This window comes from Cynocephalus volans, chromosome 8 (assembly GCF_027409185.1).
Source record: "Cynocephalus volans isolate mCynVol1 chromosome 8, mCynVol1.pri, whole genome shotgun sequence".
Classification (NCBI taxonomy): domain Eukaryota; kingdom Metazoa; phylum Chordata; class Mammalia; order Dermoptera; family Cynocephalidae; genus Cynocephalus; species Cynocephalus volans.
Window position 1 is genome coordinate 95711776 of NC_084467.1, and position 24371 is coordinate 95736146.

A 24371-nucleotide genomic window follows, 5' to 3' on the forward strand; every position below is an offset into this window, starting at 1 on the left:
AGGTAAAGATATAACCAAAAAAGAAAACTACAGGCCAATATCCTTGATGAATATAGATGCAAAAATCCTCACTAAATTACTAGCAAACAGAATACAGCAACACATACGTAAAATTATTCATCATGATCAAGTGGGATTCATCCCAGGGATGCAAGGTTGGTTCAACATACGCAAATCAATAAATGTGATACACCATATTAATAAACTCAAACACAAGGACCATATGATCATCTCTATAGATGCTGAAAAAGCATTTGATAAAGTTCAGCACTCATTCATGACAAAGACCCTCTATAAGTTAGGTATAGAGGGAAAGTATCTCAACATAATTAAAGCCATATATGCCAAACCCACAGCCAATATCATCCTGAATGGGGAAAAGCTGAAAGCTTTTCCTTTAAGAACAGGAACTAGACAAGGATGCCCACTCTCACCACTCCTATTCAACATAGTGTTGGAAGTACTAGCCAGAGCAATCAGAGAAGAGAAGGAAATAAAGGGCATTCAGATTGGAAAAGATGAAGTCAAACTGTCCCTGTTTGCAGATGACATGATCCTATATATCGAAAAGCCTAAAACCTCTACAAAAAAACTGCTGGAATTGATAAATGATTTCAGCACAGTAGCAGGATACAAAATCAACACACAAAAATCAGTAGCATTTCTTTTCTCCAATAGTGAACATGCAGAAAGAGAAATCAAGAAAGCCTGCCCATCTACAATAGCCACCAAAAAAATAAAATACTTAGGAATTGAGTTAACCAAGGAGGTGAAAAATCTCTATAATGAGAACTACAAACCACTGCTGAGAGAAATTAGAGAGGATACAAGAAGATGGAAAGATATCCCATGCTCTTGGATTGGAAGAATCAACATAGTGAAAATGTCCATACTACCCAAAGTGATATACAAATTCAATGCAATCCCCATCAAAATTCCAAAGACATTTTTCTCAGAAATGGAAAAAACTATCCAGACATTTATATGGAACAATAAAAGACCACGCCTAGCCAAAGCAATGCTGAGCAAAAAAAATAAAGCTGGAGGCATAACACTACCTGACTTTAAGCTATACTACAAAGCTATAATAACCAAAACAGTATGGTACTGGCATAAAAACAGACACACTGACCAATGGAATAGAATAGAGAATCCAGAAATCAACCCACACACTTACTGCCATCTGATCTTTGACAAAGGCACCAAGCCTATTCAGTGGCGAAGGGACTGCCTCTTCAGCAAATGGTGCTGGGACAACTGGATATCCATATGCAGGAGAATGAAACTAGATCCATACCTCTCGCCGTATACTAAAATCAACTCAAAATGGATCAAGGATTTAAATATACACCCTGAAACAATAAAACTTCTTAAAGAAAACATAGGAGAAACACTTCAGGAAATAGGACTGGGCACAGACTTCATGAATATGACCCCAAAAGCACGGGCAACCAAAGGAAAAATAAACAAATGGGATTATATCAAACTAAAAAGCTTCTGCACAGCAAAAGAAACAATTAAAAGAGTTAAAAGACAACCAACAGAGTGGGAGAAAATATTTGCAAAATATATATCTGACAAAGGATTAATATCCAGAATATATAAGGAACTCAAACAACTGTACAAGAAGAAAACAAGCAACCCAATTAAAAAATGGGCAAAAGAGCTAAGTAGGCATTTCTCTAAGGAAGATATACAAATGGCCAACAGACATATGAAAAAATGCTCAACATCACTCAGCATCCGGGAAATGCAAATCAAAACCACATTGAGATACCATCTAACCCCAGTTAGGATGGCTAAAATCCAAAAGACTATGAACGATAAATGCTGGCGAGGCTGCGGAGAAAAAGGAACTGTCATACATTGTTGGTCGGACTGCAAAATGGTGCGGCCTCTATGGAAAATGGTATGGAGGTTCCTCAGCAATTGCAGATAGATCTACCATACGACCCAGCTATCCCACTGTTGGGAATATACCCAGAGGAATGGAAATCATCAAGTCGAAGGTATACCTGTTTCCCAATGTTTATCGCAGCACTCTTTACAATAGCCAAGAATTGGAACCAGCCCAAATGCCCATCATCGGATGAGTGGATACGGAAAATGTGGTACATCTACACAATGGAGTACTACTCAGCTATAAAAACGAATGAAATACTGCCATTTGCAACAACATGGATGGACCTTGAGAGAATTATATTAAGTGAAACAAGTCAGGCACAGAAAGAGAAATACCACATGTTCTCACTTATTGGTGGAAGCTAAAAATTAATATATAAATTCACACACACACACACACACACACACACAGACACACACACACACAAACCGGGGGGGGGGGAGAGAAGATATAACAACCACAATTATTTGAAGTTGATACGACAAGCAAACAGAAAGGACATTGTTGGGGGGGAGGGAGGGAGGGAGAAGGGAGGGAGGTTTTGGTGATGGGGAGCAATAATCAGCCACAATGTATATCGACAAAATAAAATTTAAAAAAAAAAATAGGTATGGGAGCTCAGTAGGCATTTCTCAAAATAAGACATACAAATGGCCAACAGGTATATGAAAAATGCTAAACACCACTAATCATCAGGGAAATGCAAATCAAAACCACACTGAGATTCTACCTCACTCCTGTTAGACTGGCTATTATCAGAAAGACAAAAAATAACAAATGCTGGCAAGGAAGCAAAGAAAGGGAAACTCTTATACATTGCTGGTGGGATTGTAAATCAGTACAGCCATTTTGGATAACAGTATGGAGTTTTCTCAAATAACTACAAATAGAACTACCATATTACCCAGCCATCCCACTACTGGGTATACACCCACAGGAATAGAAAGCATCATGTCAAAGGGATACCTGCACCTCCATGTTTATTGCAGCTCTGTTTACAATAGCCAAGATATGGTACCAACAACCTAAATGTCCATCAATAGATGACTGAATAAATAAAATGTTAGATGTATGTAATGGGATACTACTCAGCCATAAAAAAGAATGAAATTTTGCCATTCATAGCAACATGGATGAACGTGGAGAAAATTTTAAATGAAATAAGCCAGGTACAGAAAGTGATACACCACATGTTCTCACTCATATGTGGCTGTTAAAAAACAAAACAAGCCCAAAACAAAAACAAATAACAACAACAACAACAATAATAATAATGATTAGTTAGAAGGAAAGAGAAGAACTATGGTTACTAGAGGCAGGAAAGGGGAGGGGAAAGAGGGGATAGTGAGAAGCTGGTCAATGGACACAAAAGTACAGCAATATAGGAAAAATATGCCCTATTCGTGTACAATTCGCCCAGAAATCTATAATCAATAATGATTTACTGCATATAACCAAATGGCTAGAAGAGAGGTGATCAAATGTACACATCACAAAGAAATGATTAATTTTGGCAATGAATAAGCTAATTACCCTGAACAGAGTATCACACATTGTATATATGTATTGAAATATAACTCTATACCCCATAAACACATACAATCAATATGTATCAATAAAAAATGTTTTACACAAAAATAAAATAAAAGCAAGTTACAAAAGTCTTAAAAAATAGAATATAACTTTTAGATTCAGAAGAGACTAAATATATAAGAAAATACTGTGAATAACTTTATGCCAATAAGTTTGAAAATTTAGATGCAACTAACAAATTCTTAGAAAAATAGTTTTTCAAAATTGACCTAAGAAGGAAGAGAAAGTGTGAATGGTTTATAGATGTTAAAAAAATTGCATCAAGTATTTAAAATCTTCCCATAAAAAAAACCCAAAACACCAGGCTATTAAATTCTTTCAAATCCTCAAAACATGGATCAATCCAATTTTATTCAATCTCTTACAGAGAATATAAAAAGAGACCACTCCCCAACTCACTACATAAGGTCAACATAACCTAAAAAATATCAGATTAGGACAGTGAAGAAAAGAGCAGAACAGGGCAATCTCATCCATAAACACAAATGTAAAAGCTAGAGACAAAATTTTAGCAAATTGAATCAATCAGAATATATATTTAAAAGGCTGTCTTTATTCCAGGAATGCAAGGATGAGTTAACAAACAGAAAAATCTATAAATTCACCAAATTAACAGACTAAAGAAAGATATATATGATCATCTCATAAATCTAAACCCATTTGTAATTTTTAAAAGTCTCTTGACAAAATAGAAGAAAACTTCCTTAACATGATGAAGATTATAAGCCACTTTTAATGATAAAATATAAGAAGTATTCCCTTTAAAATCGGGAAAAACACGGGATGCCCATCATTACCATTTTTATTCAACACCACTACAGCAAGAATAGAAAAATAATTGATCAAAGGTATAAGAATTGGAAAGAAAGAAATCAAACTGCCAGAATTCAAAGTATTATCTTTGAAGCAGTATCTTCTATGGCAAATATGGCTTCTGCCCCCTCAGTTTTCCCACACCACAATTTATCTGGTTTTTCTCAACCTATAAATACATCTCTCATCCTTGTTAAAAACCAGAAGGCCACTACTTGAGGCTGTTTAAAGTCACAGATACCATCAAGCATGCCATTCTAACCCATTTAGACTCTATCCTATCAAAGAACATCTCAAAGCACTAGACACTTGACAGCATTATGGGCAACTCTGAACTTTGGTGTAATTTAAGGGATGGACTGAAAAAATGAGTTTGGGAACCTATATATCACTTCAAGAGGATCCCAGAATGGATAAAAGTGCTTACTTCGCAGTGCTTTCTTCTCAAACCCAGGGAAGTTTGAGAATGAGCATACTACCATTAAGCCTCTCTTGGCCTGTGAAAACCAGTTAGTTTGTGCTTTTCAGAGAGAAAAGACACTAGCAGATGACGGATAAGTAGGAGGATCCTGACAGCATTAGGTTTTCCTTTCACTTGTCTGCCTTCCTCTACTTCCCCCTTCTTCCTGTCCTTTTAAAACTTCTCCTTAAAATAAATCATCTCTGTCCCTTCATATAAAAGTGCAGTGGTTTCAGTCATGGAATCCCTTCTTCAAAAGAAATCTTAAGATGTAAAAAAAAAATGAATGTAGAAATGTTTGGTTCACGTAATAGCGGGAAGCCAGGTACTCATTCTGGTCTAACTCCCCATCACTCCTCCCGTGCATACTCAGAGGGCGCCATTAAGTACCAATACCATTACGCTGATAGTGTGTGCAATTTCATTTGCTGTTTCATTTGCAATTTTCATTTGTTTCTGCTGCTTAAATGGTAAACCTAGGGAATGACTTTGCAAGTTGCTTTTAAAAGGATAAATTTAAAGTGAGACAAAATTAAGCAAATACAACAAGCAGGTTTGTTCACGAAGTTACAGAATAAAGGGGGAAATGCAATTAGTTTCTAACATGGAGTATAAAACACAAATATAAACTATTAAAAATAGGGATAAGGGCTGACCTTTTCAGAATCGTGTTTGCCTGAGCTTCAGAAACATGTAAACCCAGTGATTTCAATGCAGCAACTACTTCTGAAGCTTCTATTACTCCTTTAAAAAGTGAAAAAATGTCTAGTTAAGGTATCTGAAAACATCATAAGACAAAATATACTTTAGTCTTTAAAAGTGCATATTTTATTGGTCCATAATCCCATATCCACAAACCAAAGCCTAAAAAGCTCTAAAAATTAAAAGACAAATTTGGCACCAAAGTTCATTTGGTGACAAGACCTGCCTTAATCTGACATGAGTTTCATTTTAGCCAGTTATTTACCTAATTTAGTGTGAAAATTCATGTTTCACTGCAGAAATATTCATGTACATAACTGCATGACACCACTCGGAATACTACATAATATGTTATATATGCACTGTATTACTTTTCTAAAATCTAAATTTTAAATGTCAAAACACATCTGGCCCCAAGTGTTTCCAATAGGAGATTGTAGATCTATAATAGATTCTTGATTATTATACCCACTTGGAGAGAATTGAAAAAGCCAATTCTGAAGATGTGATTCAGGGGCATGAAAATAAGGCCACTTAACGTTTTATAAAGCAAGCTTTAAAAGAAACAACGTACTTAAAATATCAAACTCTTTTAACAAAACCATATTCTATGTTAAATTACTCAAATTAATTAATACATTTAATACAAGCCTACTACGCATTTCACCCTCACATTGCTAGAGGTTATAAAGGGAAAATTAAGTATTCCACATTCTCCTCAACCTCTAAAACACAAATCTAATCATACCATTCCCTAAGTTCAAAAAACTCTGATTCCTCCCTTGTGTAAAGCAAATAGTTGAGGATACCCAATCTTTTCGTATATGAAGACAACTATTTTTAAGATTAAAAAAATCAACTTTAGTGTCTTTTAGTTGAAAAACACATGTCAAAAAGCTACTATAAATATTCACACCTTCAATTTGTATTTTATAAACCATAGCTACATATACATATATTTACATATATGTGTGAGACATTATTTAGCCCCAGCTTATAGACAAAGCCTTTTATTCCTATATAGACTCTCAGACTCTTTGCAATAACTCCAAGGTCCCTAGTGTTCCAGGCTCCACAGGATGGGATTCACTGGTTTATTCCTCAGCCTAGAAATTGAAGTTTCTTCAGCTAGGGAAGCTGCTTTACATCCCATTATAATCTCTAAACATTAAACTCATCAATTCAATTTAATAACTTTTAAAAATTTGATAACCAACTATGCAAATCACTATGCTAAATGTGAGAGAATCCAAAGATTAATAAACACCTCCAAGGAGTTTACCAGTTTGTATGAATGCACTAATTATTTTTAAAATACATCACACTGTGCTAAATGTATGCTACTGGAAGAGTAAATAAAGGAGTGAAAATGAAGAGTCACAAATGAAGTGCTATAAAAGATGAACAAGAGAACACCAAAGAAACAAAAATTTTTCAATAAAAGGTGCAGTATGAACAAGGTCCACTCATCTAACAAAGATTTATTGTGAACTTGCACATGGTATTAGAAATCAGCATAGTAGGTACCTTGGGTGGGGTAATGATTTGGGAGGGGCACAAAAAGGGATGCTTCTGAGTTGCTAGTAATATTTTGCTTCTTAATCTGAATGCTGTTTTCATGTTGTGTTTGCCTTGTGAAAATTCGTGGAACTTGTACTTGTAATTTAGAATTTATTATACGTATAATTTATGTACTTTGCTGTGTATGTTACATATCAATGATATCTTCCCCAAAAAATAGTGAATTGGGGCCAACCTTGAAATGCCGTTTAACCAACACTAACCTTGTCTGGTAATTTCCCAACGATGCTTTTGTTCAAGCTACTGTCTGATCAAGAAACCCTTTCTTTTCATTTGTTTTTATATGACCCAGCATAAATCTCCATTGCCTCTGGGCACAATTAAGTTCTTTCTGTATCACTTTTATAGCAATCATCATAGTCTACCTTGTGTAGGGCTATGTATGTTATTTCTTACTCCACCCAAAATCATATGCTTCTGAAGACCTTCAATAACAAAGTGCCTAGTGCACTACCTCACATACAATGACCAAACACTGTTTGCTTGATTAAACTAAAATACATTAAATAATCCTTACCCTAAAGAACCTAAAAGTTCAAGCAAAGATGTAGAAAATAATTGGATAACGCAATCCAGAATATAATTAAGGCCTACGGACTGAAAGGGCTATTCGATGTTGTCTTTAATCTTATGCAGCAATCTTTCACTGAGTAGATAGACTTGGAATGGATTCAATAAAATGACAGTATTTAGATGAATGGAAAGTGTGACTGCAACCATTCCAGCATTGTAATTCCAGGGGGAATTGCAAAATATTCCATTCCTGTACCAGTGATTTCTTACTAAGTAACAAACCACCTCAAAATTTAAACAAGTGGTTTAAAAATAATGTATTTGATCAGGTGTATGCAATCTGACCTTGGTTCAACTGGTCTTCTGCTAGTCTTGCCTGGGTCATTCACATGAATTCACTCATCTAGAGGTTTAACTGCAACTGGCCAAGATGGCTTCAACCACATATCTGTCACTTCAGAAGAGAATGCAGAACAGTTGGGGACTAAGTGGGCATCTCTCTCTCTGTGGTCTCTCCAGCTGGGTAGCTAGAGCTCTTTTCTGGTGCTCAGGGTGTTCAAGAGGCAGCACTCCAAGAGGACAATCCCCAACGTACAAGCATTGATCAAGTCTTACTAATGTCCCAATGACCGAAGCAAGTCAAATGGCCAAGCACAGGTCATTATGGGACAGGACTACACAAGGGCATGAATCCTGGGAGGTGTGGTTCATTGCAATAGCTAATGTAAAGCAAAATTATTTAACAATCCTAAGCCTTAGTGTTTTCAACTGTAAAATGTAGCTGCTGTGAGGATTATGTGAGATAAAAATAAGATTTAGAAGATAAAGAAGCTAGAACAGACATGTCAGATAGGAGAGCCCAATAAATGTTCTTTTCCCTCTGTTTCCTTAATCCCCCAAAAAAACCATCCAAAAAAAATTTATTCACACATTTGCAATAGCCTTCCATGGGCATTTTGGCTGAACAGAGCAGGGGCTCAGTGCTTGGTGACAGAAATTAAACAGATAAGTTCACATTGGGGCTTGAATGCTTCCAGCTAATGAAGTTGGTAGATCACCAGTCTACAATGCATCCACTTGCCTCAACTGACTAGCATAAGGTCTAGAAAGCCTCCTAGGCAGTGGGCAAGGGGTGGGAAAAATTGAATCTTGTTCACTATTAATGGTTAACACATATAAACGTGATGAATCGGGAGAATCCCAAGAGGAACAATGATGTCAAGAAGGACCAGAAGGAAAAATGTGTGATGCAGTGAGCCAGATCCAGTAACAGGACTGTAGGGAAAATGGCTCCAGGTCAATGAGGCACCTTATGCCAGAAATTACCCTATCGCAGCCACCTTGGAAGCACTTGCACACTCTAAAAGAAAGTGGCTACATGTATACATGAATTGAAAAAGCTATACTTTAAGCCCCAAATATTCTGGTATCAGATACCTCCTAATTAACCATAATGCAGAGGAAGAAGTACATTAGTTTAGTAGGACCACTGTAACAAAGTACCACAAACTGGGTGGCTTAGAACAACAGGAATTTGTCTCACAGTTCTGGAAGCCAGAAGTCTGAGATTAAGGTGTGGGCAGGGCCATGCTCCTTCTGAAGGTGCTAGGGAAGGATGTTCCATGCCCTCTCTCCCAGCTTCCGGTAGCCTTAGGTGTTTCTTGGCATGAACAGATGTATCACTCCAGTCATGACTCTCTCTTCACACTACAGTCTTCACATCATCTTCCTATGTGTGTGTCTGTCTCTGTGTCTAAATTTTCCCTTTATAAGGACATCAATCTTAACAGATTAGGGCACATCCTAATGACTTCATTTTAACTTGATTACCTCCATAAAGATCCTACTGACAAATAAGGTCTCATTCTGAAGTACTGGGAGCTAGGACTTCAACATATCTTTTGGGGGGGCAGCACACCACAATTCAGCCCATAGTAGATGAGGTTTTCCCTTTCTCACCCTCAAAAAGCATCCTGACCAAGGTAAATTGGCTGAGCTCTACACAAAGGTGGTGACTGAAGCACCAGCAATAGCAGCAACACAGAGAGCAACACAGAGACAGCTCTCTGGCAGCTCAATCAGAGCAGGGCCTCTGCAAGGCTGCTAGAGCCTGAGCTCTGCAGTCCAGGTGGGCAGCAACCCTGGTGGCAACAGTAGAAATTTAACTCTACCATTACAGCTCAGGTGCTCAAAACAAATGAAGCCAGTGGGAATAGGGGTGGTAACTCTTCCAATATGGTGTCTCTGCAGGAATTGTGGGGCTAAGCTGTGATGTTCCAGCTTGACTAGTCAAAACAGAAATAAAGGAGCTATAGTGCTATATCATTACTTCGGGATTCCCTCATTGCTATGCAACACATTTGCCTATGATTTATCTGGCACAGTGGACTTTCAGCTTTACCAATGATGATCATTGTGATAACAATAAATAACAGAGTAAACTCCAGAATAGCACTAGAATAGAACTTTCAGATCAGCAGCAGATGATGACCAGGTCTAATTAAAAGACATTTGTTAGTACTTCTAAAGCTTCGGTGTATTATTTCAGTAGGATGACTCAGAAAGGCTTATACTTCCTACTGGAAAGTGAATGAAAGCTTGGAGCACTGAGATTTGAATATTAAGGAAAATGTAACCACTTTTGTACTCACCAGCTGCTAAAGCCTGAGACATTCAGGTTACATTTTGTTTCACTCAAAGATCCATCAGTAGAATCCTTTAAATAGCTTTTCAGGTACTCTTAGAATTTTTCAATTAACAAAAATAAGATTTCGTACAACTTAGAAGTTAACATATATATTTCTTAAATAGAGTATAATGAGGTACTAATTACCCATGGAGGGTTAGCTACATATGGATGTAGAAGTGGTATTCTACTTTTAGATTTAGTCTCTCTGTTTTAAACTCTGTAACAGAAAATTCTTTCTCACCCAAACCAAAACAAGAGAATGAGATTCTCTTATTATACTAAGGTACATCATTTAGATATTCCTGTAAAAAACCTTGATATTAAATTATCTTACTGTCTAAAAATAAATGCTTATATTAAATGCATAAATAAATATTTGTAACAAAATACAACAGTATGATTTCCTCTACAAATTAGCATGGACATTAATTGAAACACTATTTATAAAAGTAAAAGTTCAGAAATACCTTAAATGTCTACTAACATGGGAATGATTAGATAACCCATACTTACAAATGGAATGTATCACAGCCATTAAAAATTGCAAAAAAGGGCCAACTCCGTGGCTCACTCAGGAGAGTGTGGCTCTGGGAGCGCCGCAGCCGCGGGTTCGGATCCTTTACAGGGATGGCTGGTGCGCTCACTGGCTGAGCGTCATGCGGGCGACACCAAGCCAAGGGTGACGATCCCCTTACCGGTCACGCACACACACAAAAATAAATAAAATAAAATAAAATAAAATAAAAATTGCGAAAAAATATTAAATGAAGCGAAAATGCTTACAATGTAACATTAAAAGAAAAAAGTAGCATACCAAACTATACATACAGCATGACTACAATTTCATTTAAAGAGAGAGGGAAGCAGAAAAAAAAACAAGACAGAAACGGAGAAAGTCGAGAAGGAAATATGAAAACATATCAAAATATTAAAGTTGATCTCAAGGTAGCAAGGTTACAAGTAACTTTTACTTCCTTCAGAGGTTTTTCTGTTATCTAACTTTTCTGCAACCAATATATTTTCATCATCAGAAAGAAAATAATAAATGTCATTTTTAAAATTACCATGATATTTTAAGCTCATACATTGCAAAAAAGAGTGGAAAGGCCTACTTACTAAGAAAAGGAAATTTAAATTCAGAAGATACAGCCTTCTATAAAAATGATTTTATTAAAATGATGATAACCACATAGGAATTATAATACTAATAAGCATAGTTTATGCAATATTCTTAAAATTTTATAAATGACTGCTAGACCACTAGTAGAAATAATTGGATCTTTGACAGCAAGAGTAAATTAAAGACTCATAAAAGTACTCTTTCGTACTGACAGTTATTATTCATGTTAAGCTAACTGTGAACAAAACACACACACACCATCTTTATTTTTGTCCAGACTATTAAATGCCAGCTTCATTTTTTTCTCATGGTCTTGAAGGTACCGCGCAAATTCTACAAAGTCCAATCCTGAATCATCATTGGTATCTCCGGCCTTAAAAATTTCCTATAAGAAAGAAGAAATTCATTGCAGAAATGTATCATACATAAAGCCACTATACCATGCCAACATTTGCACATTTCATTCACACTAATTATGATTTCCATAAGCATCCATTATAGTTTTTCAGTCACAGCTACAAAGCTATGTACATTAAGTGATTTTTGGATGTGCGCAATACTAGAGTCAATAGCCGCCATGACAGGCCAAATTATGACTCTTAAACAGTAAGTATTTACCTGAGGTAAACAATGAATGCCAAGTACCTCAATGAAATAAAGATACTAAGATACATACATGGCCTTTGCCATCAGGGACTTCATAATCTGTTAACTAAATGAGTTAAAATAAGTGAAATTCTAGTATGTCCCCCAGCTTAATGGTTTGAGATCTAGCCTCATAAAGTGAAAGTGTATGCTCAAATCTCACGGAGGCCATATGCTTTTTTAAATAAAAAGATAAATAAATTTTAAGAATGTACATTGTATACAGTCATATGCCACATAACATTTTGGTTAATGACAAAATGCATATACAACAGTGGTCTCATAAGATTACAATGGAGCTGAAAAAATTCCTATCACCTAGTGATATCATAGCTGTCATAATATCATAGCACCGTTATTTTTTTTTAGTGTGTAATTTTAGTGTAGCCTAAGTGTACAATATTTATAAAGTCTACAGTAGTGTACAGTAATGTCCTAAGCTTTCAAATTCACTCACCACTCACTCACTGACTTACCCAGAGCAACTTCTAGTCTTGTTCCATTCATGGTAAGTCCCCTATACAAGTGCACCACTTTTAAAAAATCTTTTATACCATATTTTTACTGTACCTTTTCTATGTTTAAATAAACAAATACTTACCATTGTGTTACAATTCCCTATGGCATTCAGTACAGTAACATGTATACAGGTTTATAGCCTAGGAGCCACAGACCAGACCATATATTCTAGGTGTGTAGTAGGCTTATACTATCTAGGTTTGTGTAAGTATACTCTATCTACAATGTTCACACAATGATGAAATCACCTAATGACATATTTATCAGAACATATCCCCATTGTTAAATGATGTATGACTGTATATTTCCAGCAGACTCCTACTTCATAGGCCATGTCTTGTTCATCTTTATACCAACAATGCCTAGCATAAAGTATGGTATAATAGGCCCTTAATAAATATTTATTGAATGGAAAAATAAATACCGTGAACCACGAAGAGAACTAGGTGCTAGGGATTAAAGGACAAGAAGATACAGTCACTGCCCTGAAGGAAGTTACAGACTAGTAGAGAGACCAGCCACATAATCAAAGACAATATGTTAAGTGACATAATTGAAATGATTAAAGGTACAATGAGAACTGGGGGCATTCAGGAGAGCCTTCACAGAAGAAGAGTGCTTGAGCTGAGACTTGAGGGGAAAAATAGGCACTAGCTGGACATACAAATGGGAGAGGATGTTCTAAGAGTATGTGACAGTAATTTGCAAAAAGGCAGAACATACGTTAATTTAAAAACATAATAATAACAGTGATAATAATAAATAAATTTATTGAGCACTTACTTCTAAGCATTTTATATGTGTAAACTCATTTAATCTTCCTAGGAACCCTAAACAGTTGCAATCTGCTAAAGACAAAATGCAAGGGAGAAAAGTAGTAGATAAAATAGGCAGGGGGCAGATCATGAGAGGACTTATAACTCACAAAAAGGATTTCAAAATAATTTAGGTTAGTGTTTCCCAATGAGTGAGATACATATGGTTCACACATGGAAATATATTAAATAACACTAAATCACAGTGTTAGAAAATTATTCCTGTTTTAATTGTCTTTAAGTCCTTCTGATTACATCATGGAAATCACCTTGATTTTGTGTTAATATGCCTCAATACTTGCCAATTTTTTACAGAAAAAAAAAAATCAGAATATAAGCCTCAAGCTCAACTTCATTAGACACTAATCATTAGAGAAATGCACATCAAAACTCAATGAAAAACCACCTCATATCTACTTAAGGTGGCCATTATTAAAAATAAGTAAATAAATAACAAGTGTCAGGAAGGATGTGGAGAAACTAGAACACATTTGCACTGTTGTTGGAAATGTAAAATGATACAGCCACTGTGGAAAGCAGTATGGCAGTTCCTCAAAAAATTAAACACAGAATTACCATATGATTCAGCAATTCCACTTCTGGGCATATTCCCAAAAGAACTGAAAGCAGGGTCTCAAAGAGATATTTATATACCCATGTTCATAGCAGCATTATTCACAATAACTAAAACATGGAAGTAACCTAAGTGTCCATCAACAAATGAATAGATAAACAAAATGTTGTATATGAAATATTACTCAGCCTTAAAACAGAAGGAAATTCTGACATATGCTACAACATAGATGAACCTTGAAAACATTATGCTAAGTGAAAAAAGCCAGTCACAAGAAGACAAATACTCTATGACTCTACTTATGTCAGGTACTTAGACTAGAATGGTGGTTGCCAGCAAGAAATGAGGAGTTATTTTTTAATGGGTATAGAGCTCTAGTTTTGTAAGATGAAGAGTTCTAGAAATAGGCGGTAGTGATAGTCGCACAACAATATGAATATACTTAATACCACTGAACTACAAACTTCAAGATAGTTAAGATGGTAAATTTTATGTTATGTGTATTTTACCCCAATAAAAAATTGGAAAAAAATATACTTAACACACAATGAATATTAAACAAATTACTACAAGATGCCATATGTTTCTTCCCAAAAGATAAATACCAAAATAAGAGTATGTAAGGATCACAAAATTCTAGTGAGACCTTTCCACTTGTTTGCTATTTCAAGGTTTCTGTTAAGAAATAGGAAAGGACTTGACCAATGAACCTGATTCAAATAAGGTTGTTTCAAAGGTGAGGGGGATGTTCTGATCCTTCACCTTTGAAACAAACACCTTGCCTGCAAAAAACCTGGCTGCAAATTGAAGGCAAATCCCCTTACTGTGTTTGGCTCTATGACTAAATAAATAGGGGTCCAGACAGTTTGGACTTCTAACAAAAAAAATTTTTCTTTTTTTTTTTTTTCACTGAAAGGGAGCTGAAACCAATAGGAGTAATATCTGAAGACTGTTTAGCATTGATGGAGGGGAAATAAAATAATTTATTTATGTTGATATCCTGAAACTTCCAACTCAATAGTTTTAAAATAACCAAGTCAAGACCAGCCTAGACATTCCTAATTCAGGTGAAGTATGAAAACAAGAGGCTGAAACGTAAACTCATGGATCAAGGTCTGACTCCCCTAAACCTGTGGTGTGGATGTCAGAAAGAAGCAGTTCTGGGACATTTGGAGAAGACCTTAATGCTCTTGGGCTGAGAATCTCCTGAGATAAGAGATGGTCCTTTACTTCTGGATTCACAAAGGCTAACATGGCCACTGACATTCTGCGTGGGTTCAGTAAATATTGAAAGAGTCACCAGAAACCCATTCAGCCTCTCCCAAAAAGCCCAGAAAGGTTTTGTGGCTGTGGAAAGTGATTATTTTAAGAAGGCTGAAAACACATTTTGCTGGGCTGCCTTATTCTGCGTGACCAGGCTCAGAGAGGAGAATCCCACCCCTACTCCATGGGCCTTTGAAAGATGCTCTGGAAAGGGCAAGTTTGGCTTTAGCCTCTGCCTAATGCCTCTCTAGACTCTCGGTCCACATTCTCTTGGTCGCTCACCGTCTCCGAATTCAGGCCAAAAGAGGAACTCCAGTTTTTCAGCCCCTCCCGGAGCTCATGGATGTCCACCACGCCGTCTCCATTGTGGTCCAGGTCCTCGAAGAGGACCTCGTAGCGGAAGTAGTCATCATCATCCTGGCAGGCCGCCGCAGGCAGCACGAAACCCCGCAGCCAGCGCAGCATGGCCCGGCCTCACCTCGGCGCCTGAGCGAGGACGCCCCACCCCTCTAGCCCCGTGCCACCCGGCACCGCCTCCTCGACGGCCGGGCTGCCCAAGACAAAGGGTTGGCGGAGGGTTGGCGGCGGGTTGGCGCTGTCGGCGCGGCTGAGGCAACTGCCTGGTGGGGCCTCCCTCGGGAGCACCGCCTCGTGTGACCTCTGGCCTCAGCGCCACGCGAGAGTGGTCCTGCCCCGGAGGTTGGAAGTTGAGGCGCCAGGTGCGGCGGTGACCAGTTCCTAGGACCGACCGGACCAGTATCGTTGCGGGAGCCGAGGGAAGTATGGGGAAGCGGAGCACGTTCCGCAGGTGGCATCAAAAGAGCACTCCGGGGACTAGACTCTTCTGGCACAAACTCAGGGCCTCTCGGAGGAGTGAGTTGCCCCGACCTGCCCCCCTGACGTCAACGTCCAGTGCCCTGGTGCCACCCCTCATCCCGGGGAAGACCAGCACCTACGGGTCGGGACCCCGCTGACCTTGCAGAAGAGGTCTGCAGGGGGGAGTCATCCCAGAGGGGCCTCCGCTCTTGTCCCTTGTCTCTCTTCCCTCCCGCCTCCTCTTCACCTCACACTTCCTCCTAAAGCCACTGCGGTCTCATTTCAGCCACCACCACCACCTGCCTTACTGAACTTTCTTGTCACAAAATCCAAAGGACACTTTTTTTTCCTTCTTTTTGGACAGCTGGCCGGTATGGGGATCCGAACCCTTGACCTTGGTGTTCTCAGCACCACACTCCCAAGTGAGCTAACCGGCCAGCCCAAAGGGCACTTTAAAATCCTTGAGTTATTTAATCCTGGCCCCGTTAACATGCTGCTGACCACGCCCTCCATCCTGAAACACTTTTTCCCTTGTCTTCTGGGACACCATACATTTCTGCCACTCCTGGACCTCTCACAGCTGCTTCTCAGACTCCTTTGTGGGCTTGGGATCTAAAGTTCATGCCCTGGAGAATGGCGGTAGACAGGTTTGAGGGATTATGTAGAAAGGTAGTTCTGTAATTATTGCACTGAAGCTTTGTGTCCTCAGTCTCTGGTCACATCCTCTAAAAATCAGTGGCATGGTATGACAGGACCAGACCAGAGTTTTTATTTTTTGTTTATTTTTATTTTTACAGTTCAGCAGTCTTGGTCTTTTATTATTGTTATTTTTACACCCATTATGCCATGAATTCATGGAGAACAGGTTCCAACAGCTTAGGCTCCTTGCCATTGGTTCTCACAAATTGTGCTTCTCTGGGTGGAGCAGGCTGGTGTTCCAGTTGAACTAAGGTTCCTTTCTGTTTTGTTTCCTTCTTTTTCTGAACATTTTCCTTCACGTGTTTCAGGAAGCTGTCTCGGCTCTTAGAGTGCTTAATATGCTCAATATGCATGTTAATCTCTCCACAAGAATCTTGCTCTTAACTTGTTAACAACAATGCCAACAGTATGCTGGGTAACATCATAGACTCTTCCAGTTTTGCCATGGTAACATTTGTGGAGCATTCCTTTTCGAACAGTAACCATTCCCTTGATGTTTACAATATCACCTTTCTTGTAGATTCGCATGTACATAACCAAAAAAACAACTCCTTGTTTTCTAAAAGGCCTAGAGAACATATATCAAGTGCCTCTCTTTCCCCTTGTGTTCATCATTTTGGCGAATTACTGGAAGACAGCAGTTCTGGCCAAAAGGCAGACCAGTGTTTTTAAATGAAGTATTTTTTCTTGTAAAAATCCCACATCTTGGACCAAAGAGTAAACTTCACTTATTTCTTCAAATAACACTGTTTGATGTATTTCATGTTACTTATTTCATATATATCCTTTTATACCAGACATTTTGCTAAATGCTAGAGATATAAAAATAAAGAACATTGAACCTGCTCTCATAGAAGCTTACCATCTAATATGCTCTAGGTTTGTAAACAAATAAAATTCAACAAGTGCTATAATGAAAAATGTGACCAAATGTCATCAAAAAATATGTATTATTTAACTGAATAAGTTTAGGAATTAATTATAAAACAGAAAGCTATTAATAAAACATTAAGGAAATATTTCAAGTGCTGTCATAAAAGACTTTTTTCTTTAAAAGATAATTAACTGTACAGAGAAAATATAAAAATATATTGTGGAGTGTATGAAGTAGAAGTAAAAGGTATGACAACAATAATAAAAAGGATGGGGGGACATAGAAGTATATGGTTAAAAGATTCTTGCATTATATGTGAGATAGTATACATTTAAAAAATGCACGCTATAAACCCTAGAGCAACCATTGAAAAAACTTGGAGTTGTAGCTAATAAACCAATAGAAGAGATAAAATAGAATACTAAAAAATACTGAGTTAATCCAAAATAGTATAAGAAACAATGAAAAAAAAAGAAAAAAGAATAGTTGGGACACACAAAACAAATAGGATGTTAGACTTACAGTTAGTCATGTAAATAATTACATTAAAGAATGTTCTAAACACCCCAATTAAAAGCCAGGGCAAGCAAGACCCAACTATATGTTTTCTACAAAAATGAAATATAAAGACACATATAGATTAAAGGCAAAGACATGGAAAAAGAAATACTATGCAAACTCTAATCATGAGGAAGCTGGGGTGGCTATATTAATATCCAAATATCAGACAAAGAAGACTTCAAGACAAGGAAGACATTTTATGATGTTAGAAGGGTTGATTCATCATTAGGTGCATAACAATCATAATGTGTATGCACCTAATAACAAAACTTCAAAATACGTGAAGTGAAAACAGATAAACTGCAAAGAGAAATCGATAAATCCACAATTAGAGTCAGAGATGTCAATACCCTTCTAAAAGAAATTGATAGAATAAGGAAACAAAGTCATAAGGGCATAGAAGTCTTCTATAACAAGGTGACATTCATAGAACACTACACCCAGCAATTACACAATACCCATTATTTTCAACTGCATGTAAAAACCACTAGGAAAGACCATATGCTAAGATATAAAACAAGTCAATAAATTTTAAATTACTGAACTCAGAGTATGTTCTCTGACAACAATGGAATTAAATTAGAAATTAATCACAAAAAGGTATTGGGAAATATTCAAATATGTGGAAATTAAGTAATATTCTTTTAAACAACACATGGATCAAAGAAGAAATCACAGGAGAAATTGTGAAATACTTTGACTTGAATGATAATGAAAGCAAATCAAAATATGTAGGATGCAACTAAAATAGTGCGTAGAATTAACATTATAGTTTTATATATCTGTATTAGAAAATAAGAAAGATTATGATCTGTTTCCATCTTAAAAAACTAGAAAAAGACCAAATTAATCCCAAATAAGTAGAAAGAAGAAACAATAGAGACTTGAAATCAATGAAATAAAAGTCAATAGAGAAACTTGATAAAACCAAAAACCATTTACTTTGAAAAAATTAATAAAATTGATCAGCCTATAGCTATACCAATCAAGAAAAAAAGAAAAAACATAAACCACCAATACCAAGGAGATATCACTACAAATTCTACACATGCTAAAATAATAATGAAACATTACAAATGCCTCTATGCCAATAAACCTGAGAGCTTAGATGAAGTACTCATAGAGACATTCCTCGAAAGACATATTAACAAAGCTGACATGAGAAGAAATAGTAAATCTGAATAGCCATCTACATAAAACCTAAAGCTAACAATCAGACTTGATAGTGGAATACTAAATGTTTTTCCAACTAAGATTGGAGACAAGGCAAGAATGTCTGCTCTTACCACTTCTATTCAATATTGCAGTGGATGTCCTAGCCAGTACAATAAGGCAAGAAAAAGAAAAAGGCATATACATTAGCAAGTCAAGCTTTCTTTATTCTCAAATGACATGATTATATGCATAGAAAATCCTAACAAATCTATAAAAAGGCTACTTGAACTAATAAATGAAATTGGCAAGGTTGCCAGATACAAGGTCAACATAAAAAATCAATTACATTTCTATATATTAAAATCAATCGGAAAATAAAATTTAACATGATTTACAATGGCATCAAAAGTGAAATAGTTAGTGATTAATTAAATATGTGCAAGACCTAACACTAAAAAGTGAGAACATTGCTGAAAAAAGACCTAAGTAAATGGAGAGATATGTCATCTTCATGATTGGAAGACTCACTATCATTAAGATATCATTTCTCTCCAATTTGATCTGGAGATTCAATGCAATTCCAGTCTAAAATCCCAGCAGGCTAATTTGTAGAAATTGATAAGATGATTTTAAGTTTACATGCGAATTCAAGCGACATAACTAGCTAAAACAATTTTGAGAAAAGTTTCAGAGTCCAGAAATAAACCTACACATATCCAGTTGATTAATTTTCAACAATGATGTCAATGCAATAAATGAGGAAAGAAGTCTTTTCAACAAATAGTGCTGGAACAACAAGATATACATAAAGAAAAAGAACTTGAAATTTTGTGTCTTGAAAAGCCTGGGAAAAAAATGTTTCAATACATATATCTGACAAAAAAAATTTTGTCCACAATACTAAAGAACACAGGTACAATAAAACATTACAAAGACAAAAGAAAACACACAATTGTTTTAAATGGTTAAAAGATCTAAACAGACAAGTCACAAAAGAAGATATGTGAATGGCCAATAAGCATTTGAAAAGATACTCATAATCTTCAGTCATTTTGGAAATGCAAGTTAAAACCACAGTGAGTTACTTCTTCATATCCACTGGAATGGATAAAATTTAAAAGACTGATAATACCTATTGTTTCTGAGAATGTGGAACAACTGAAACTCTAATGTATTGCTAGTGGGAAAGTAAAATAATCACTTTTAAAAGTTTGGAGTTTCGGGGGAGGGAGGAGGCAGGGAGGTTTTGGTGATGGGGAGCAATAATCAGCCACAATGTATATCGACAAAATAAAATTAAAAATAAAAAATAAAAAATAAAAGTTTGTAGTTTCTCTTAAGCTAAACATACACTTAGTAAATACTATGGCTTGAATGTGTCCCCTCAAAATTCAGGTGTTGTCAATGTAATAGTATTAAGAGATGGGGCCTTTAAGAGGTGATTAGGTCATGAAGGCTCCTTCTTCCTTCATGAATGGGATTAAGGCTCTTATAAAAGAGGTTTGACTAGCATTCAGCTATCACTTGCCCTTCTGCCTTCCGCCAATGTGAGGTCAAGCAAGAAGGCCTTCACCAGAGGGCTGGTGCCTTGATCTTGTCCCTCCCAGCCTCTAGAACTATAAGAAATAAGTTTCTGTCCATTATAAATTTCTGATATAGCAGCACAAATTGGACTATGATAGTATATAACCCAGCAATTCCACCTCTAGGATTTTGCCCTAAAGAAATGAAAATGTGTATCCAAAATACTTTACACAAATGTTCATAGCTTTACTTTATAATAGCCAAAAACTGGAAGCAACTCAAATTTTCTTCAACAGATAAGTAGATAAACAAATTGTAGTATATACACTCAATAGAATACTACCATACAATAAAAGGAATGAAATACTGATACACACAACAACATGATAAATCTCAAAAACACTATGGGAGTCAAAATGTGAGAATGATTACACAGATGTATTTTTGCTGAAACTCATTATACTGTACACTTAAAATTCGTGCATTTTATTAAATATAAATTATGCTTCAATTGGTTAGGGCACAGTGTTATATAACACCTAAGTCAAGAGTTCGGATCCAGCTGCCAAAAAGAAAGAAAAAAGAAAAATCAATTCATTCTTAAGAACATATAGGAAGATAAAGGTGCATTAAAAGATAAATACATATAGCAAAAATAAATAAATAATGCCTCAACAAAGCTGAATTTTAAAAGTTAAGCAACTACCTGTTAGCTCAGTTGGTTAGAGCATGGTGTCATAACACCAAGGTCAAGGGTTCAGATCCCTGTACTAGCCAGCCAAAAAAAAAGGTTAAGCAACTAGCTATTACTAAGTAAATATTGTTGAACAGTTTTCCATATACACAGTATTCTATACATTTCAGGTTAATTACAATAAATAGGGAAACCATAGTAGGAATGTAATCAAATTGCTCACCAGAAAAAAAAATTACATTTTTTATATTATGGTTATGTTTCTGTCTCACCATTTGACAGCAGGAACAGTCTTATTCAATTTCCCCAGAACCTAGCAATGCTCTGGACACTTATAGGACATCAGTAAATGTTTAAAGTGTGGAATTATTAAATCTAGGTCAGACTTTCCAAAAGGAGACTCTTTACAGTTCTCATTGAACTGTAAAGCCTAATTTTTTCTAGAATTTAGAGTGTTTGGTGGGGGAGAGGACTTAATCTTCTATAATTTTTGTTTTTCATCTCTCTATCCCATTGTTAATCTCACTCAAGTATAATATTACAAAGGATTAAATGCACTAGAGGGTTTTGTCCCAGACATAATTGAGCTTGAACCCCAGATGTACTACTTACCGCCTATGCAACCTTGGCCAAACTTGTAACTTTTCTAAGACTCAGTTTTCTCATTTGTAAGACAGGGGCAATACTTCTGTGTACTTTATAGAATCACTATAGAAGTAAATAATAATGTGAAGTGCTTATAACTGGCCCATGGTAAGCATTTAAAAGTTTATTGTTATTGCTACTTTCTTTATTATAAATCATGTCCTTACAACAGGCAGTATGGAAATTTTCTTAGTGGGCTATTTTGGTACAATAGTATCAATTTTTTAAAAAATTGGAGGCTGTGGCAGATACTTTGGATTTGCTCTTCCAACCTTCCTTCTACACTTCTATTTGGAGACCATGGAGTGCTCAAAACTGCATTTCCAAATTCCTTTGAAGCTAGGGTTTCGTATGAAAATTAGGTTCCTCCAGTTAGATACCTTACACAGAATTTGGAAAGAGGAAGTAAGACATATTCCTTCTGTTGTTTCAGCTAGCATGCAAGGTCATGAATATGAGGGTTTAGACCAGTTTTGGTGTCTGGACTCAGCATTCCAGTGTTTACTCACCAATTTCTTAGATGTTGTATTAGTCCAATTCTGTTGCTTATAACCTGAATCTGGGTGATTTATAGAGAAAACGAAATTTACTGCTTACAGTTTGGGAGGCTGGAAAGTCCAAAGTCCAGGAAACACTTATGGTGAGGGCCTTCTTTGCTGGTGGCTTTTCAGGAACAGAGGGGTCTCACATGGTAGAAAATGGTGGAGAAGAGAGAGACTAACCTCTCACTTGCTCTTCTTTTAAAGCCCTCAGAACCATACCCCTGACCACCATTTTTAATCTATTCACTACTGCAGGGTCCTACAATCCAATCACCTCTTCAAGGCTCCACCTTCAATTACCATAATAGGATTTCACACCCTATTAACAGTCACAGTGAGAATCAAGCTACTAATACATAAAACCTGGGAATACAATCCATATCAGATGTCTTGAAGCAGATTTGACAGTTGTGGTGGCAGCTACAACCTTCTGAACTCTGAATTGCAGCCATGTATAATTCATTCTAGTGCAGAGGTCACTTTTATTTTTTCTACAAATGGCCAGATCGTAAATATTTTAGGCCTTGCAGGGTACATATGGCCTTTCATTACCCCTCTGTCTTTGTTTATTTGTTTTAACTATACCAACCATGAAAGGAAAACTTTGGACTTTATTAACATTTACATCTGTTCATCCAAAGACACAATTTAAAATGTTGATATTCAAGCCACAGACTGAAAAATTCACAATGCATATAGCTAAATGTTGCTTTGCCTCCCATGATTTGTCATCCTTTTTCCCCTGGGTGACGGAGCCACCAAAGATTATTCAAAGCCCATCTCTTCTGAGCAGTGAGAAGCCCCGAAAAGGGGTTAATCTCCCACAACCCTCAAGATAGAGGCATTCCTCCTGTTGGGAAAAATAGGAAAATGTCAGGGCCCGCCAGATGTTGAGTCTTACCCAGCATTTGCTGTAAATGTCCTCAGGTGTTCCTTGTTACTGCTTAATGTAAGTTGTGTATGGGCACCCAGGTGTCCAGGGTTGTGGACTTAAGTATAAAAGACTAACAGCTCTGATCCACAGTGCTTCTCAGAACTCTCAGAAAAGCCATTAGGATCCTTGCTCCTAGATCTGAATAAAACCAATTCATTTTTCTATACCTACAGCTCCCAGAACCCTTTTTTTTTCTGTTACTTAGCTCACAGACCTCCGTGTGGAGGGTTTGTAACCCAATCTGTGCAACAGACTCGAGGGGTCTGTAAGCCCTAGCTTTACACCTTCCATTTGGGAAATTAACCACAAATTGGGCTTCTCTTCCTGCATTTATTCTCCAGACCAGGAAGTTACAGGAAGATAACATAGGTGGGTTTTTTTCTAAGTATACTTTAACAAGTTTAATAATAGAAGCTGGTAACATTCAGTAAGAAAAGCAAGGTGACATTCTATAATGTAGTTTTCAAGAAGTTATGTTGACCCACCAACAAAAGCTTGATCTTAGCAAACATTCTCTTCTTACAGCAATTTCCCAGTATGTTTACATATCAATCAGTAACCTCTCTGTCTTTGAGCCAGAAACCTTGCTGTATTACAATTCTTTATCTTACAACAGAGACTATAGCCTGGGGAAAATTTCTTGTCCTTTGCAAGTCAATATTTGAAACTGCAAGGCTTTGGAAAACCATGCCCTGTGAAGTACATTTGCTTTATGCATACTCCACAACTAACAAGTG

The 24371-nt window shown here is 36.6% G+C and overlaps 1 protein-coding gene and 1 pseudogene across 1 annotated transcript in view; both read right to left on the minus strand.

Annotated features, from left to right (window-relative positions):
- LOC134384008 (mitochondrial adenyl nucleotide antiporter SLC25A24-like) overlaps positions 1-15655 on the minus strand; it is a 54840-nt gene extending 39185 nt beyond the window's left edge. The window contains exons 1-3 of the mRNA XM_063105611.1: positions 15473-15655; positions 11633-11759; positions 5426-5513 (exon numbers count right to left, since the gene is read on the minus strand). Coding sequence (XP_062961681.1) covers positions 5426-5513; positions 11633-11759; positions 15473-15655 — 398 coding nt within the window. The remainder of the gene's footprint in view (positions 1-5425; positions 5514-11632; positions 11760-15472) is intronic.
- A 1190-nt stretch (positions 15656-16845) lies between these two features.
- On the minus strand, positions 16846-17323 carry LOC134385061 (large ribosomal subunit protein eL21-like; annotated as a pseudogene).
- Between the last annotated feature and the right edge of the window lie 7048 nt (positions 17324-24371).